The sequence below is a fragment of the Paramormyrops kingsleyae genome, chromosome 3 (assembly GCF_048594095.1).
Source record: "Paramormyrops kingsleyae isolate MSU_618 chromosome 3, PKINGS_0.4, whole genome shotgun sequence".
NCBI lineage: Eukaryota > Metazoa > Chordata > Actinopteri > Osteoglossiformes > Mormyridae > Paramormyrops > Paramormyrops kingsleyae.
Window position 1 is genome coordinate 23,751,681 of NC_132799.1, and position 16,531 is coordinate 23,768,211.

The 16,531-nt window shown below is 50.1% G+C and overlaps 1 protein-coding gene across 2 annotated transcripts in view; it reads left to right on the forward strand.

The window, feature by feature from the left end:
• LOC111846174 (metabotropic glutamate receptor 3) overlaps window positions 1–16,524 on the forward strand; it is a 28,628-nt gene extending 12,104 nt beyond the window's left edge. For both annotated transcript variants that reach the window (XM_023816124.2, XM_023816125.2), the window contains exons 3-7: window positions 815–1,667; window positions 11,538–12,601; window positions 13,816–13,990; window positions 14,102–14,134; window positions 14,308–16,524. In XM_023816124.2, coding sequence (XP_023671892.1) covers window positions 815–1,667; window positions 11,538–12,601; window positions 13,816–13,990; window positions 14,102–14,134; window positions 14,308–14,384 — 2,202 coding nt within the window. In that variant the 3' untranslated portion in view covers window positions 14,385–16,524. The remainder of the gene's footprint in view (window positions 1–814; window positions 1,668–11,537; window positions 12,602–13,815; window positions 13,991–14,101; window positions 14,135–14,307) is intronic.
• Window positions 16,525–16,531: the final 7 nt, after the last annotated feature.

Below are 16,531 nucleotides of genomic sequence, written 5' to 3' on the forward strand. Positions count from 1 at the left end.
TGCCCAACCTCACTGTGGGGATGAACCTTAGAACTAAATCGTTCTGACCTGTAAAAGTGGTGTGAAAATATAATGCACAGGGCTAATTTAATGCTAATTTTATTCCTTTTGTTTTCAGAGGGTTTATGTAGAAATTTGCCACATCCCTGTGCACCTTTTTGCCATTTACACACATTCCTCATCAACATTAATGTCTTTTTTAGCTTTGTGGAAACCAAGTGGGGAAATGTGTTTGACATAATGTGGCCTGAAATGTATGATTCGCTAAATGAACAGCTCATCATAAGATAATTAATTAGGTACACTCGTTAAGCATGGTTTGTCACATGGTCCACGATGTGGAAGTCACCTGATGTGCAGGGCTGGGTTTGCTCTTTCTGGACCCCCCACGCCCTCCCCAGTGCCCAGTGTAGTGACTGATTGTGGGCAATAGGGAGCCCACAAACCTTGGGGCCCCATGTCAATGCGTGCTTTGAGTGGTGATAAACAGCACCTCTGCTGACCTGATTATTTCTCTTCTGGAAACTGGGCTGAAGGAAGAGCCACCTCTGATTTCTGGGGATCGATCCTCCATTGTTCCCTGGGGGCGGGGGGGCTGTGTAGCTCAGCAGGTTAGGACAATGCCCCTATGATGGGGACGTTGCTGGTTCAAATCCCACGGTCAGAAGAGTAATAGTTTTGAAGGGGCGCAGAGCTGTTTTTCTTAAAAATATATATTTTTGGATAAGTTAATAACAATATATAATATGTGATGTGTTAAATGTGATGTATGTGTAGCATGGAATGTGTAACATGTAATGTGCAATGCTCCCAGGTGGCCAACTTGCTGCGGCTGTTCCAGATCCCCCAAATCAGCTATGCCTCCACCAGCGCCAAATTGAGCGACAAATCCCGCTATGACTACTTTGCACGGACGGTGCCGCCCGACTTCTACCAGGCCAAGGCCATGGCAGAGATCCTACACTTCTTCAATTGGACGTACGTGTCGACGGTGGCATCCGAGGGTGACTATGGCGAGACGGGCATCGAGGCCTTCGAGCAGGAGGCGCGGCTGCGCAACATCTGCATCGCGACATCTGAGAAGGTGGGCCGCTCCAACGCCAAGAAGTCGTACGAAGCCGTCATTCGGCAGCTGCTGCAGAAGCCCAACGCCCGCGTGGTCGTGCTCTTCATGCGCAGCGACGACGCCCGAGAGCTGCTGGCCGCCGCCGCCCGCCTCGCCGTCTCCTTCACCTGGATCGCCAGCGATGGCTGGGGGGCGCAAGAGAGCATCGTCAAGGGCCAGGAGACGGTGGCCGAGGGTGCCATCACGTTGGAGCTGGCCGCCCACCCCGTCGAGGAGTTCAACCGCTACTTCCAGTACCTGAACCCGGTCAACAACAGGAGGAACCCCTGGTACAAGGACTTCTGGGAACAGAAGTTCCAGTGCACGCTGGGCGGGGAGGACAGCCGCAGGCCCTGCGCCAAGCACCTGGCCATCGACAGCTCCAACTTTGAACCTGAGTCCAAAATAATGTTTGTGGTGAACGCGGTGTACGCCATGGCGCATGCCTTGCACAAGATGCAGCGGACACTGTGCAGCAACACGACGCAGCTGTGCGACAGCATGAGGCCACTGGATGGGAGGAGGCTCTACAGGGACTACCTGCTCAACATCAACTTCAGGGGTGCGTATGGGGGGGCAGAAGGCTGTGTTGGCGGGGCGCCAAGTAACACCAGTCACTGTGCATCCACTGTAAGCAGGCTACACAAGCAAGATAATCAGAGATTTGCTAACAAGTTGGCCCACATGCACGGCGAGGCTTTATGCAGCTTTATGCATCGTGCCGCCTGCCGAATGCAGCAGGCGTAGCAGAGACCTGCATGCACACACGCCACATCCCTCACGGCTGCTGTGGGCGCAGTCTCAGCATTGTCAGTGGGTGGAGGAGCTGCTCTGCGGCAGAGAGGGAGAGAGAAATCGCAAGTGCGGCCTGCGATGATTTCCTTTGAAATTCTCCAACTTCATATTTCAGAGGCTGCAAATCAAAGGCTAGGGGTTGCCCACTAGGGGTCGCCCTGCCGTTCTCATGAATGACATCTGCTGTGGGGCCCCGGGGCTGGCCGCGGGCCCCCCGTCCAGCTGCTCCTGCTACCTGACACACTCACTCACTCCTTGCTGATCCGTCGCATCACCTCTGCGGCAATAATGCCTGCAGCTTTGTCTCCGTGGTGACGTCACAACGGAGGCGGCAGGGAGGAGGGGCGTGGCTACGCTGGGGGGAGCGCCCCTTTTTAAATCCCTCCGTCGCTGACAGGCTTTTTATCTCTGGTGGAAAAGTTCAGAGCCCCCTGCAGGGTGACCTTTGGAACTATAGTGTAAATATTTCAGCGACTTCCATATGTTTGAAGCTGGAGAGGAAGGGGAAGCAGATGACAGTGCTGCTGCTTCAAGGCTCCACTTTAAACTTATTTTGTCAGGAAAAACATCTTCGTATGTGGGAGATGAACGGCACGGTCAGAGACCAGGATGGGTCAGGGGATGACGAATTAACACAGACAAATGCAGAGTAGAGGCAGAGATGTTAATTACTGCTGTTGGAGCAGTAGGGGGCATAACGCTTAAGGTCATCGCCACGTAGCCTGAAGTTTGCTGGTTCTGGAAGGAACCGGAATCGCTTTGGTGAGGTAGGCAGCTGTAAGAAGCAGGGGCTGATGGGACATGACTGAAGAAGGTACTGTATCAGTAATGGCACTAGCTGTTAGCGAGGGCCTCGCATCGAAAGCAGAGCTTTTCCCACAGCTGTCCCTGTACACGGCTGCCGCTCTGTGCAGGGGGGCGATGCCCACGTGTTGTGTCTGCTACCTGTGTGACGCAGTTCACAGCAAACCCCCTCCCCCCGTTACCCCCAGAAAGGAAGGAAGCAGAGGCGAGGAGGGTGATTAAGGCATCATACAGGCACAGAAGGTGACAGTCTCGTCCGTGAGAGTTTTCGGACATAGACGTATGAACCGTGAGAGCCAGGGAGGGGGGATAAGGTGGGGGCTGTGCTCCTCGCCGAGTGCGGAGTGTGTTCCGGCCTGCCCCCCCATCTGCTGCCGCGCCAATAAATGTGATGTATTCTGCTCACACGTTTAGTATTCCTGTGTATGATGTTTGTTCTGCCACGCCGCGTTGCACCGAGAGCCGCAGTGAGGCAGCCGGAGGGCAATATTGAGCTGAGCGGCTCATGGAGCCCATAACCTTCACCCAGCCCGACCCCCCCAGAGGCCTCATGAGGCGTCTCTCTTTTCTTCTCTGTCACACATAGATGGAAAAGCAAGAGATGGGAAGGTCACTGATTCCAATCCCAGGGTCGGCAGAGTGATGTCACCTTAGGGCCCCTGAGCGAGGCCCTTAACCCCCAATTGGTCCAGGGACTGGCTGACAGCTTTCTTGAAAATTTACGTCACTTTTGACGTTTTACTGCTAAATAGGTAAATGTTAATTATGCTGCAGTAACTGCTGCCAGTGACAGTTCGCTGTTTTTAAGCTCATAAGGTTAAACACGCAGTTTAATAATTGTGAGTAAATGGGTTCAGGGAGCTGATGCCATGGAGATGGAATATGAGATACACAGGTGTGTGTGCAGGGGGCAGCCCTAATGGAGGGGGGTGGGCCTGACAGGGGGGGGCGGGCCTGACAGAGGGGGGCGGGTCTGACAGAGGGGGGCGGGCCTGACAGAGGGGGGCGGGCCTGACAGAGGGGGGCGGGCCTGACAGAGGGGGGCGGGCCTGACAGAGGGGGGCCGGCCTGACAGAGGGGGGCGGGCCTGAGAGATGGGATTGTGCTTAATAGGGGGGTGTGGGACTGATAGAGAGGGGCCGGCCTTACAGAGGGGGGCTGGCCTTACAGAGAGGGGCTGGCGTTACAGAGGGGGGCGGGCCTGACAGAGGGGAGTGTCCCTAACAGGGGGGTGGGTCCTACTGAGGGGGTGGGCCTTATGGAGGGGGGCGGACGTGACGGAGAGGGGGGCCTTATGGAGGAAGGAGGGCCTACAGGTGGAGGGTGGGCCTGACGGGCAGGGGTTAGGTGTAATGGAGGGGGATGACCCTGTCTGACGGGGCTCTTTCTGCCTGGTAATAATCTGCTTCTTTGTGTCTGATTATCCCCCCCACCCCCTCTCTGCTGGGTCCCTGATCTCCCTTCCTGTCGGGACGTGAGCAGACGCACTGTGTCGGGCTGCGCTGCTTTCTCTCCCTGCCTTGCTCTGCTCCCACCATCCGCATGTCATGTGCTTGATTAATATTTCATTTTCTTACTTTGAGAGTTAGCTGGTTCTTTAACATGCTCAGCCGGTGTCGACCCACATGAAAAAAAAAAAACATGATATTTTGTAAGGAATCGTGTCATTCGCATCTTCATTTTTACTTTTGTCGTGTCTCTGAATTTATCTTGTAATCCTGTTATTTGCAGGGACCGTCTCATATTGCTCCTGTGTGACGTGCCAGCTGCCTTTTCAAACAGCTTTCCATCCGCAAACATTTATAGATCACACAAAGCATTATATAAACTATACCTAATTTCAATTTTTTACATCTAACGGGATTAGCGGGTGTTTTCAAGACATGTACGGATTTATTCTGTTCCTTTTTGGCATCTTCTGTAAGTGTGATGCATCGAAACACGTTCTAACCTGCCCTTTATCCCAGAAACCCTGGAGTTAAAGCCGACACTTAAACACCAAGCCTTTGTTTGTCTCTGTCTGTTCTACGGACCATTTTCCTGCACCTTATGGAGCCTGCCTTCTGATTTAAACCGCCTTTAACTACCAAGGAAACTTCTTAAAGGACATTAAAACCCCCCACAAGCTATTTGAGCCATACAGCTTGATGGCCTCGTAGCAGTCCAGGATCACCCGACAGGCAGGAGTGATTTCCTCAGGGCCAAAGATCGATCGACGGACTAATTAACGGAAAAGTCATATAGAACCAAAGGGCCTCCCAACACCGTATATATTCCCCCCATAAATCTGGGTGTACCTTTACCCAGTCTTCCCACCTTCCCACCCTTTGAGCTCCAAAGCTACTCATCTTAATTAATCTTAATCTACGGATTAAACCTTAGTCCCAGGCTGAAGGCTGATGATGTCGTGCATCTTTGCTCCTGATTTTGGGACCTAGAGACTGATGAAGTGCTGAAGCGTGTCGCTCAGTATTAGAGCAGGAAGCCGCGTGTCACTGTGGGAGCCGCATTTAATGCGTAGCATCTGGTGCAGGACGCGTACCGTGGACCAAGGCCACAAGCGGAGGATGAAGATGAATGGTTGAATGAAACAAGCTGCTCCAGCGGATATTAAGGTGAACGACAGCTTGTCGGTACTGAAAGCAGATCAGGGTCGAGTTACAGGAAGTTAGCTTCATCTGTCTGGACAAACAACCAGGACTTTAGTCTTTAGTCATGCACAGCTGTGACCTTAAATATGACAATAATGCTTTATTTACTTATTATTAATATTATTACATATTATTTTAAGTATATTTTTAATATAGAGGTGAGGGTGAAGCCTGGGGTCTGGTCACAGGGTCAGCCATCTATTTGGCAGACCTGGAGCATTTTTCAGGAGGTCAAGAACATTGCTGAACCACCCGAAGGAGACATGGCTACTCCGCCAGTCCTGAGATTCAAACCAACAAACTTCACAGCCACAAAAACCGAATCAACTGAGCCACACCCCGCCTTAATAAAGAGGCCTGAGATGCTCTTCTGACCAGTAGGTATAGGACAGGACCATCACTGGACCCTTGAGGAGGCCAGTGTCGTCCCTGCAGCAGAAGTCTAGTGAGTCACACGTGTCTCCCAGAATGACACACTGCAGACCTGGTGGCACACTGCAGAGAGCCAGGTGACCCCAGTAGTAGCTACAGACTGACCCAGTAAGCAAGTAGCCTGCAGGAGTCAGAGGAGCTCAACACTGCTATGGTACGCATGAATCAGTCCCTGGCCTGGAGACTAGACCCACTCTAGGCAGCCAGGGGAACATGGCAAGTGTCTTCATCATCCTTTCAAAGACATCTTAAAGGTCCAGAAGGCTCCGGAACATTTATTAGTTATTCATCTAGTGTGATGCATAATCTTTGTTCAGTTCTTCATTACAAGCAGGGAATTACTGACATGCTGCACTGCATGCTGGGAACTGACTATGAAATCGGAGGATGTTCTGGAATGGCCAGAATTCAAAAGGTGGATTGGTCTGTTTTCTTGGAAGGTCTGATGTCAGAGAATTGGCCAAAGCCTTATGCTCGCGGCTGACTGAATGTGTCTGCTGTGATGCGCTGCGGCCTTCATACAAGCACACAGACATGCCCGGGTCTCTTAGGGACCCCTGTAAAGCTGATTTAAGGGTCACTATGGGAACGTCATTTCCCTTCTAGGCCCAAAAACAGTCATAACATCTTCCCAGCTTCACTCAATTTGTCAATTACATAAGACGTCGGTTTCTGCTGCCAGGCTTGAAGATTTAAATTGGATTCTCGGCTGCAGTCCAATCAAGACAACCTTCTTAAACCTCCTGGAAGAGGCTGAGTTCTGTTTACTTTGTAAACTGTGACATGCTAAGCTACAGCTAAGCTATGGCCCCGAGCCCACCAATCAGGGCTGATCGGAGTGTGCCCAGAGGGAGAGACAGTGAAGAGCATCTAGTGCATTATGGCCTCAATCTGCTCATGACATAATGTTTTGTGTGAACACTGGAGATGTTGAGGAATTTGGCTGCAGTACACAGAGATTCAGAGACATGAATGGTTTTTGGCTTTTTAACAAACAATTATGTAAGTCGCTGTTTCCTTGGCCTTGCTTAAGCGGCGATGATGCATCTCCTCTGGCTCCTTATCACAATTCGCACACACAGCCACAAGGACCCAGACGCATAGTGTGTAGGTAGTCTTCAGGCTTGGGAACTTCACTAAAATGGGGCTATGTATTCACCAGGGCTTTCCAGAGACAAGGCTTTGCGGAGCAGGCCTGCTAACGCATCTTAGCATGTCTTAGCAGCAGAGGTGAGTAGAGTAGCCAGAATCTGTACTCAAGTAAAAGTACTGTTACTTAAGTATAATAGCAACTGAAATAGGAGTATAAGTACTCAACAATCACACTACTTGAGAAAGAGTAAAAGAGAATCTAGAAAAAAGACTAATAGGGTAGTGAGTACTTTATAAAATCTGAATTTGTTATTGAAAAACTGTATTTTTCATTTACTGGATTAGCAGACTTGCTAATTACTGGCACTTAAACTAAAAGAACAGAATTGTATACTGTGTTCTGTAATCTGAAACAATGAGCGATATAACACTGCAGGGCTGCTAACACATCTTAGCATGTCTTAGCAGGGCCGGTAACACATCTTAGCGTGTCTTAGCAGGGCCTGTAGCACATCTTAGCGTGTCTTACCAGGGCCGGTAACACATCTTAGCGTGTCTTAGCAGGGCCTGTAACACATCTTAGCGTGTCTTAGCAGGGCCTGTAGCACATCTTAGCGTGTCTTAGCAGGGCCTGTAACACATCTTAGCGTGTCTTAGCAGGGCCGGTAACACATCTTAGCGTGTCTTACCAGGGCCGGTAACACATCTTAGCGTGTCTTAGCAGGGCCTGTAGCACATCTTAGCGTGTCTTAGCAGGGCCTGTAACACATCTTAGCGTGTCTTAGCAGGGCCGGTAACACATCTTAGCGTGTCTTAGCAGGGCCTGTAGCACATCTTAGCGTGTCTTAGCAGGGCCTGTAACACATCTTAGCGTGTCTTAGCAGGGCCTGTAGCACATCTTAGCGTGTCTTAGCAGGGCCTGTAACACATCTTAGCGTGTCTTAGCAGGGCCTGTAGCACATCTTAGCGTGTCTTAGCAGGGCCGGTAACACATCTTAGCGTGTCTTAGCAGGGCCGGTAACACATCTTAGCGTGTCTTAGCAGGGCCTGTAGCACATCTTAGCGTGTCTTACCAGGGCCGGTAACACATCTTAGCGTGTCTTAGCAGGGCCTGTAACACATCTTAGTGTGTCTTAGCAGGGCCTGTAGCACATCTTAGCGTGTCTTAGCAGGGCCTGTAACACATCTTAGCGTGTCTTAGCAGGGCCGGTAACACATCTTAGCGTGTCTTAGCAGGGCCGGTAACACATCTTAGCGTGGCTTAGCAGGGCCGGTAACACATCTTAGCGTGTCTTAGCAGGGCCGGTAACACATCTTAGCGTGTCTTAGCAGGGACGGTAACAAATCTTAGCATGTATTAGCAGGGCCACCCTTAGCTGGGCTGAAAAATTGTCTTAGCATATCCTAGAATAGTGGGCCTAGGTTTAAGTTTATCTTTTCATTATAATGAAGATAAGCAGAGAGCCATCCTATGCCCTGCCTCATTGGCTGTGCTTTGCTGGGACAGGCTGAGGATCACCACAACACGGACTGGAGAAAGACAGATGGAGGTTAGCTACCTGATCTCATTAGGGACCTTTACTCGTCATGGTAGGATTATGTTTTATTACATCGAGAGTCTGTTCTCAGCAGCATTTTCGTTAATGAATTTCTGAGCATCTCTACAGTAGTTTGTCTGAAGGCTCTTCTAATTTTTTATGTCTGTCCTCCAAATTCCGCATTCTTACATGTGTCAGGCTTTCATGAGGATTTACGAGCAAATGGTGTGAGCTCACTGATGAAAGCCATCATCTCGGCATTCAGGACAGATGTTACCGTGCTAGAGGGTTCAATTCCAGGCCCACTGTCAAACATGTTCTGCGGGGATGTGGAATGTAGACCTGTACCATTCCGCTGTGTGTAAATGTCACTTGTGCCAGTCTCTTATACCGGCAATTGGCTCTGCCACTTGTGACAGGCACTGCCACCTATACAAAAGTCTGTCATCTATCCCAAGCTAGGCCACCTGTACCAGGTTCTGCCACCTGTACCAGGCTCTGCCACCTGTGCCACACGCTGATATTTGTGCCAGGCTCTGCCATCTGTGCCAGGCTCTGCCATCTGTGTCAGACTCCAATATTTGCGCCAGGCTCTGCCATCTGTGCCAGGCTCTGCCACCTGCGCCCAGGCTCTGCCTTTACCAGGCTCTACCATTTCTGCCAGGCTCTGCCACCTGTTCCAGACGCCGATATTTGCACCAGGCTCTGACATCTGTGCCAGGGTCTGCCACCTGTGCCCAGGCTCTGACTTTACCAGGCTCTACCATCTCTGCCAGGCCCTGCCACCTGTACCAGGCTGTGCCATCTGCACCAGGCTGTGCCACCTGTACCCGGCTCTGCCATCTCTTCCAGACTCTCATACCTGTACCAGGACCTGCCATCTTCTGTGCCAGGCTCTCCACATTGACCTGTGTCCCCTAGTCCCTTCCATCTATCTGAGAGCATGGTTTGTCAGAGCCACAGTGCTCTCCCATCCAGAGTCTGTGCTGAGTGGCAGAGTGTCTCCATCTCACAAACAACATCAGATGCAACACTCCTCCTGTTTCAGGAAACTGGGTTAATGTGTCTGCAAATCACCCTGCTTAAGCACAGTTCACATTTGCGTTCTTTATTTAAGTAAGGGCATGTTTGTTTAATATTTACTGTAGAACTGTTTGTAGCTAACACACGCATGCAAGGTCTGAGAGATACTAAACACTGCCACCGGTTCTGGGCATCCTGGACGTCACGAGCTGCAATGTTTCTGGGCTAACGCTGGCCTGCCTGTGAAAGCAAGGACTGAATTGGGATATTTCAGACTGACAGGTACAAAACATTGCAGGAATTTGGCATCAGGCATTCCTACAGCATCATAATTTGCAGCAGAGTGCCGATTAATTAAGAGCTATTACACCCAGCAGAGGCGGTGTCTTCTTGCTAATTACGCCCTTAGATCGCCATGATTCCAAACTGCTCTTATTCAGCTGTTTCTGACTTGCGAGATTTTAATTGGAGGGTTTATCCCCGCTGGCTCTCGCAGATGCTCTTCAGCGCCTCCTTCAGTGCTGCTGAGACCCATCCTTGTTGTTAAAGCATTTGTAAAATGTAGTGTTGCCACCTAGGGGACCCTACACTTCCTGCATGGCCTGTGCTGCATTGATCCCTAATGACTGTTTCATATACAGTAACGTATACATACAGGAATACGTTTTGAGAAACGCGTTGGTTTCCATTGTGCGCACATCACAAAGTGTACCAGCAAACAGGATGGTATAGGCTGCTACACACCTAGGCTATGTAGCACAGGCAAAATAACAATTAAACAGTTCAGTATAGGAAATACATAAAGCAGTAACATAATAGTTTATTATCATTATCACGTATTATTTACTGTACATAATTGTATGTGCTGTACTTTTAAACAACTGGCAGCGCAGTAGGTTTGTTTTCATGAGCATCACCACAAACACATGATTGCGCTACAACGGCATGACAGCCATGTCACTTTTCTTTTTTCTAAACCCTGTCCTCATCCATTTCCCCACCCTTCCAACAATTCAGCAGAGGCACACACAGAGTCACACATAGACACAGAGGCACACACAGAGGCACACACAGACACAGAGGCACACGCAGAGGCACATGCACATGCAGAGACACACACAGAGGCACATGCACACGCAGAGTCACACGCAGAGGCACACACAGACACAGAGGCACACACAGAGGCACACACAGACACAGAGGCACACACAGACACAGAGGCACACACAGACACAGAGGCACACGCAGAGGCACATGCACACGCAGAGACACATGCACACGCAGAGACACACGCACACGCAGAGACACATGCACACGCAGAGACACACGCAGAGGCACATGCACATGCAGAGACACACACAGAGGCACATGCACACGCAGAGACACATGCACACGCAGAGACACACGCACACGCAGAGGCACATGCACTCGCAGAGATACATGCACACGCAGAGACACATGCACACGCAGAGACACACACACACGCAGAGACACATGCACTCGCAGAGACACACACAGAGGCACATGCACACACAAATGTACACGCAGAGACACACGCACACTTAGAGGCACACGCAGAAGGACAAACAACGGGCAGGTACACACATCTTTGAATACAATGTGGCGACTGGGTAGGGCTCCGTTTCCTGATGGTGTCCTTTCATCTGCATGTCGTACTGAGTGCCTTAAAGCCACTTCCTAGTGTGACTTCCATAGCACCTCTGTGCTTAATGGTCTGTTCAAAGGAAACCTACCTCAATAAAATGTGGCTATGAACAGAAACAGTTGTTCACCTTCTAATTACTATGTAATCTGACGTAATTCCCACCACTTTGGCCCCCATGGTTTGGAGCCCCCCCTGTTCATCTCAAACAATTACAACAGAAAATGTTAAATAAATACGTTCCTTACATAGGAGCTATTTACTGAGGTTTTGAAAAATCGGGGGTGGGGGGGGGGGGGGCAAACTGACTTTTTGGGTGGGGGCCAAGAAACAATAAACTCACCCCATTTAACACACCATTAATACTGGAAATGTTCCAAGCTGCCCTTATAGCTGCTTCATAAGGTCGCAACCATCTGCTTTGTGTTCCCCAGCACCATTTTCACCTCCTGGAATCGAGAACTTTGTGAAGTTCGACACCTATGGAGATGGCATGGGCCGCTATAACATCTTCAACTATCAGAAGACAGCAGACAAGTACTCCTACATCCATGTCGGCGAGTGGGCGGAGACACTGACCCTCAACAATGACCTCATCCAGTGGCCCCACCTCACAGCACCCACTTCACAGTGCAGTGACCCCTGTGCCCGCAATGAAATGAAGAAGATGCAAGCAGGTGAGTTCTGCTGCTGGATTTGCACTCCGTGTGACTCCTACGAGTACCTGGCCGATGAGTTCACCTGTGTGCCCTGTGGTGCCGGCCAATGGCCCAGTGAGGACCTCAAGGGCTGCTACGACCTGCCCGAGGACTATATCATGTGGGAGGATGCCTGGGCCATCGGGCCTGTAGCCATCGCATGCATGGGCTTTGTCTGCACCCTCCTGGTAGCTGGCGTCTTCATCCGGCACAACAACACGCCGCTGGTGAAGGCGTCCGGCCGCGAACTCTGCTACATCCTGTTGTTGGGTGTCCTCATGTCCTACTCCATGACGTTCTTCTTCATCGCCAAGCCATCACCGGCCATCTGTGCCCTGCGCCGTCTTGGTCTGGGCACTTCCTTCGCCGTCTGCTACTCGGCGCTCCTCACCAAGACCAACCGCATCGCCCGCATCTTTGGTGGTGTGAAGGACGGCGCCCAGCGTCCGCGTTTCATCAGCCCAAGCTCTCAGGTCTTCATCTGCCTGAGTCTCATCTCCGTCCAGCTGCTCCTGGCGTCTGTCTGGCTGCTACTAGAGCCGCCGGGGACGCGGCGTTTCACACTGCCGGAGAAGCGGGAGACGGTCATCCTCAAGTGCAACGTGCACGACTCTAGCATGCTGCTCTCCCTGGCCTACGACGTGCTGCTGGTCATCCTGTGCACCGTCTACGCCTTCAAGACCAGAAAATGTCCCGAAAACTTCAATGAGGCCAAGTTCATTGGCTTCACCATGTACACCACCTGCATCATCTGGCTGGCCTTCCTGCCCATCTTCTACGTCACCTCCAGTGACTACAGGGTAAGCAGGACAGTCATGAAGGGAGATTAGAGATGCACAATATATTGGTTTACATAATGGTATCGGCCAATGTTGTTATATATCAAGACATTGGCATCAAACTTACTTGATATTGCCTGACGATATTTAGACTTTAGTCAATATTCAAAGTTAGCAGCAGCAGAGCTAAAGACATACCTACGAAAATAATGGCAAGGATTGCATTGGACAATCAGCCATTTTTCATAGTAGAGAACTTGGGGTTGTGCCATGAGTCTAATTCATTATTAAATCAGGCCCACAAATCGAACTTTCATCTTCCATAGAGAATTAAAAAAGGATGTAACCTATTACTGGGTGCAGTGTGTGGCTTAATGGGCTAAGCCTTTGTGACTGGGGTCAGAACTCACTGGTTCAAGTCTCATCTTGGGAAATATTGTCTTTGAGCATGGCCCATAACCCCCAGTTCCATGGGCACTGCTACAGGTGGCTGCCCTTCACTCTCAAGCTTGCTGTCACCTACAAATGTGTCTGTATGCCATGGAGAGCAGAATGGGTTAGGTGGAAAGAGATTTTCCCCACAGGCATCAATAAAGTATCATAGCTCTTACTAATTAATGGCAGCAAGCTCAACTAGTCTCACAAACATCACAAGTTAGCTAGTTGAGGGGAATATTAGGGAAATGGGTGCATGCTAATCTAAGAAGCTTCTGTGGGTGGGCTTCACATTAGCATGTGACACTCCAAGGCTCCATCCACAGTATTCTATATACCAATGCCCACACATGGAGGTTTGACGACCCCCTCACTCAAACACTCTTCCATTTTTGATGGTCTTCACCTGGTAGCTTTGATTGTTCAGAAATTGAAGAAACTGTTCCGCTAATATGTGAAGCACAAATACTACTAACACTGGAAAATGGCTCTTATATTAGTTATTCAGAGGTGCAGAGGGTAATGAGGTATTTGTTATAATTATGACCAGATAACTGTATAGGTTCTTTTTGTCTGTTAATTAGTGTAGACGTCAGAGACACAAATACATTAATTGAGTTTCTGAAAACACGCGAATTGAAAGACGATTCATTCAGGAGTTGCTTACAAAATTCTTTTCTGAATTGTGCATCTTATCAATCTTTCAACTGACCCCGACCAGTTGACCTTGATTTTATTGACTTTTTGATTGAATTGATCTGTTGACCTTGACTTTGCCCTTGACCTCCTGACCCTCACAGGTGCAGACCACCACCATGTGCATTTCGGTCAGCCTGAGTGGTTTTGTGGTGCTTGGCTGCATGTTCGCCCCCAAGGTTCACATCATAATGTTCCAGCCGCAGAAGAATGTCACCAGCCACCGGATGAACATGAGCCGCTTCAGCGTGGCGGGACCTGGGCCGGCCTACTCTCACGGTGCGTGGAACTTCTCAGCATCTGCATGTTTCTTTGGTGCAGCTTCATGCCCTGAAGCTCAGATCAGGCTCATATGCTTGGTAAACTTACCTCCCCTTTTTCTCTCCTCAGCATCGGCGGTGGCAGATGTGGGCAGGATGACAGGTTTGTAGATGTTCTCTAAGAGATCCAGAATACTGGTGTCTCACAGGCTTTAGCATAATGGCTTCATAGGTCATAGACCAATATTGTATTAAATCAATCAATCAACCAATCAATCAGTAAACCAGTTAATGAGATTTGAGGATCTCCATGCTAACTCCTCCCTTTCCCTCCAGCCTCTGTGAATGCTCGCTTCGTTCCCGCTGTGTGCAACGGGAGGGAGATCGTGGACTCGACCACCTCATCCCTGTGAGCGCGGACCACGGGATCGCAGCTCCCAGACTGTTAGTGGCCCGGTGGCTGCTGTGCGTCGCCCCCGCTGCTCTCATGCAGGAAGGAGCTTCACACGATTTTTAAGGGCTGTACATATCAACTGAGGTCATTGTAGAGAGAAGAAAAGTCTTTATAGTCTGTTTTCTGGGAATTTGTTTTTGATAGTTTTCTTATGCTTTGTAAATAACCACGACCCCCATTGTAATGTGGTCATTGATCAGTTCAGACTCAAGGGTAACAAAGGGGCCATGCCAGCGGTACGGGGGAGACAATGTGCCCGTTTGTTTTGTTTTTAATTAATTCAGTATGCATTTCTATGTCATTGTAGATAAAACATGTACATTAAACGTTACTGATGGTTTTAACAGCACAAGTCAGCGATATTACAGGAGGTGTCACAGTGTATAAAAAGCTACTAATCGGTGTTATTGACATCCATGTCTTCTTTAAGAACAGCCTGCGCCCATCCGGGTCAATGCCTCCAGTGTCGTGTTGATTAGTCTATGATTAGTAAAACGTAACCCTGTCTATCGATGGCTTTTTGTGCCTTAACTCGTGTTTTTGTAGTTTTATGTGAGTCTTCCTGGGGTTCAATGGATGGCTCTATGCTCGTAATGCAGGACGGCTCATCTCTGAGCAGAAACATACAAGTCACAGGTCCACCCATGATGCTCAAATGACTACAATGGGCAGCAGATATAAATAACCTGCAGGAGACGTTGCACAGCGAGCCTCAGGGAGGGCAGGAGAGGCAGGAGAGGCAGGAGAGGCAGGAGGTCGAGCCCAAACACAGGATGCGGATGCTGCCCGTCAATCTCGCGCTTGTCATGTCTTCCAGCTGATTCACGTTCTTCAGGCAGAGTCTCGTATCATCTCACATTAATTTAAACCACGTTCGCTGCCTGTTTTTTATGGGTAACAGTAGTGGAGTTGTCAATCAATATTTATTTAGTAGTCAATTTTTTTTAAGCAACATACTTTTTTTTTGAGAAAGCAGGGTCAGCCAGTCCCTGGAGCAATTGGGGGGTTAGGGCCTTACTCAGGGGCCCAACAGTGACATCATTAGGGGCCTTGCTCAGGGGCCCAACAGTGACATCATTAGGGGCCTTGCTCAGGGGCCCAACAGTGACATCATTAGGGGCCTTGCTCAGGGGCCCAACAGTGACATCATTAGGGGCCTTGCTCAGGGGCCCAACAGTGACATCATTAGGGGCCTTGCTCAGGGGCCCAACAGTGACATCATTAGGGGCCTTGCTCAGGGGCCCAACAGTGACATCATTAGGGGCCTTGCTCAGGGGCCCAACAGTGACATCATTAGGGGCCTTGCTCAGGGGCCCAACAGTGACATCATTAGGGGCCTTGCTCAGGGACCCAACAGTGACATCACTCTGCTAACTCTGGGATTTGAGCCGGCAACCTTGCGATCACAGGTACAGAGTCTTGACCCACTGACCCGCACACCACCCATCACACGCTCCAAACCCAGTGTCTGACAGTGGGTGTAGTCAGCAGGAGGTGTGAGCCTTTCTAGCCCCGCGGGAGATGGAGGGATGTTAGGAGCTGAGGAGTCAGAGTGGTGGGGAGGCGCCAAGCAGGATGCGGTGGATCATGTAAAGCGTGTCCAACGTGCCGCGCCAGACTCCAGCTGCTCGTCGCAGGTATTGCAGCCCCACGCTCTCGGGTTTATCTGCCCGCTGTGCTCAACTTGGCCGCTCTGTAGCCAGGAGATATGCAGTGCGCGTCAGGCTGTGTGAAATGTTTATTTGGACTGTGGTCTCTTTGAACTCTCCCCGGGGGCAGGCTGGAGTACTGAGCTTTTCAGAGTACGAACTGTACTATTCCAGCCTGAGGTGAGTAGATACTTCTCACAAAGTTCTACATGTCTGTAGCCCGGCTGAAGGGGGGGAGGGGTTGCTTGTATTCTTTGGCTTCCGGGAAGGTGTGTCTGAGAAATATATTTCATTTTGTGAACTTCTTATCCGTTCTAGGACTGAGGAAATGCAGAGGTGTGGAACACAGCGGGGTCAGGCTGAACCGGGCTAGCTCTAAGTTCTAAGCAATAGCTGTGACCTTTTGTGGGCAGTAAGAGAGTCCATCAATAAACTGATTCCCACTCCTGTTCCTTTT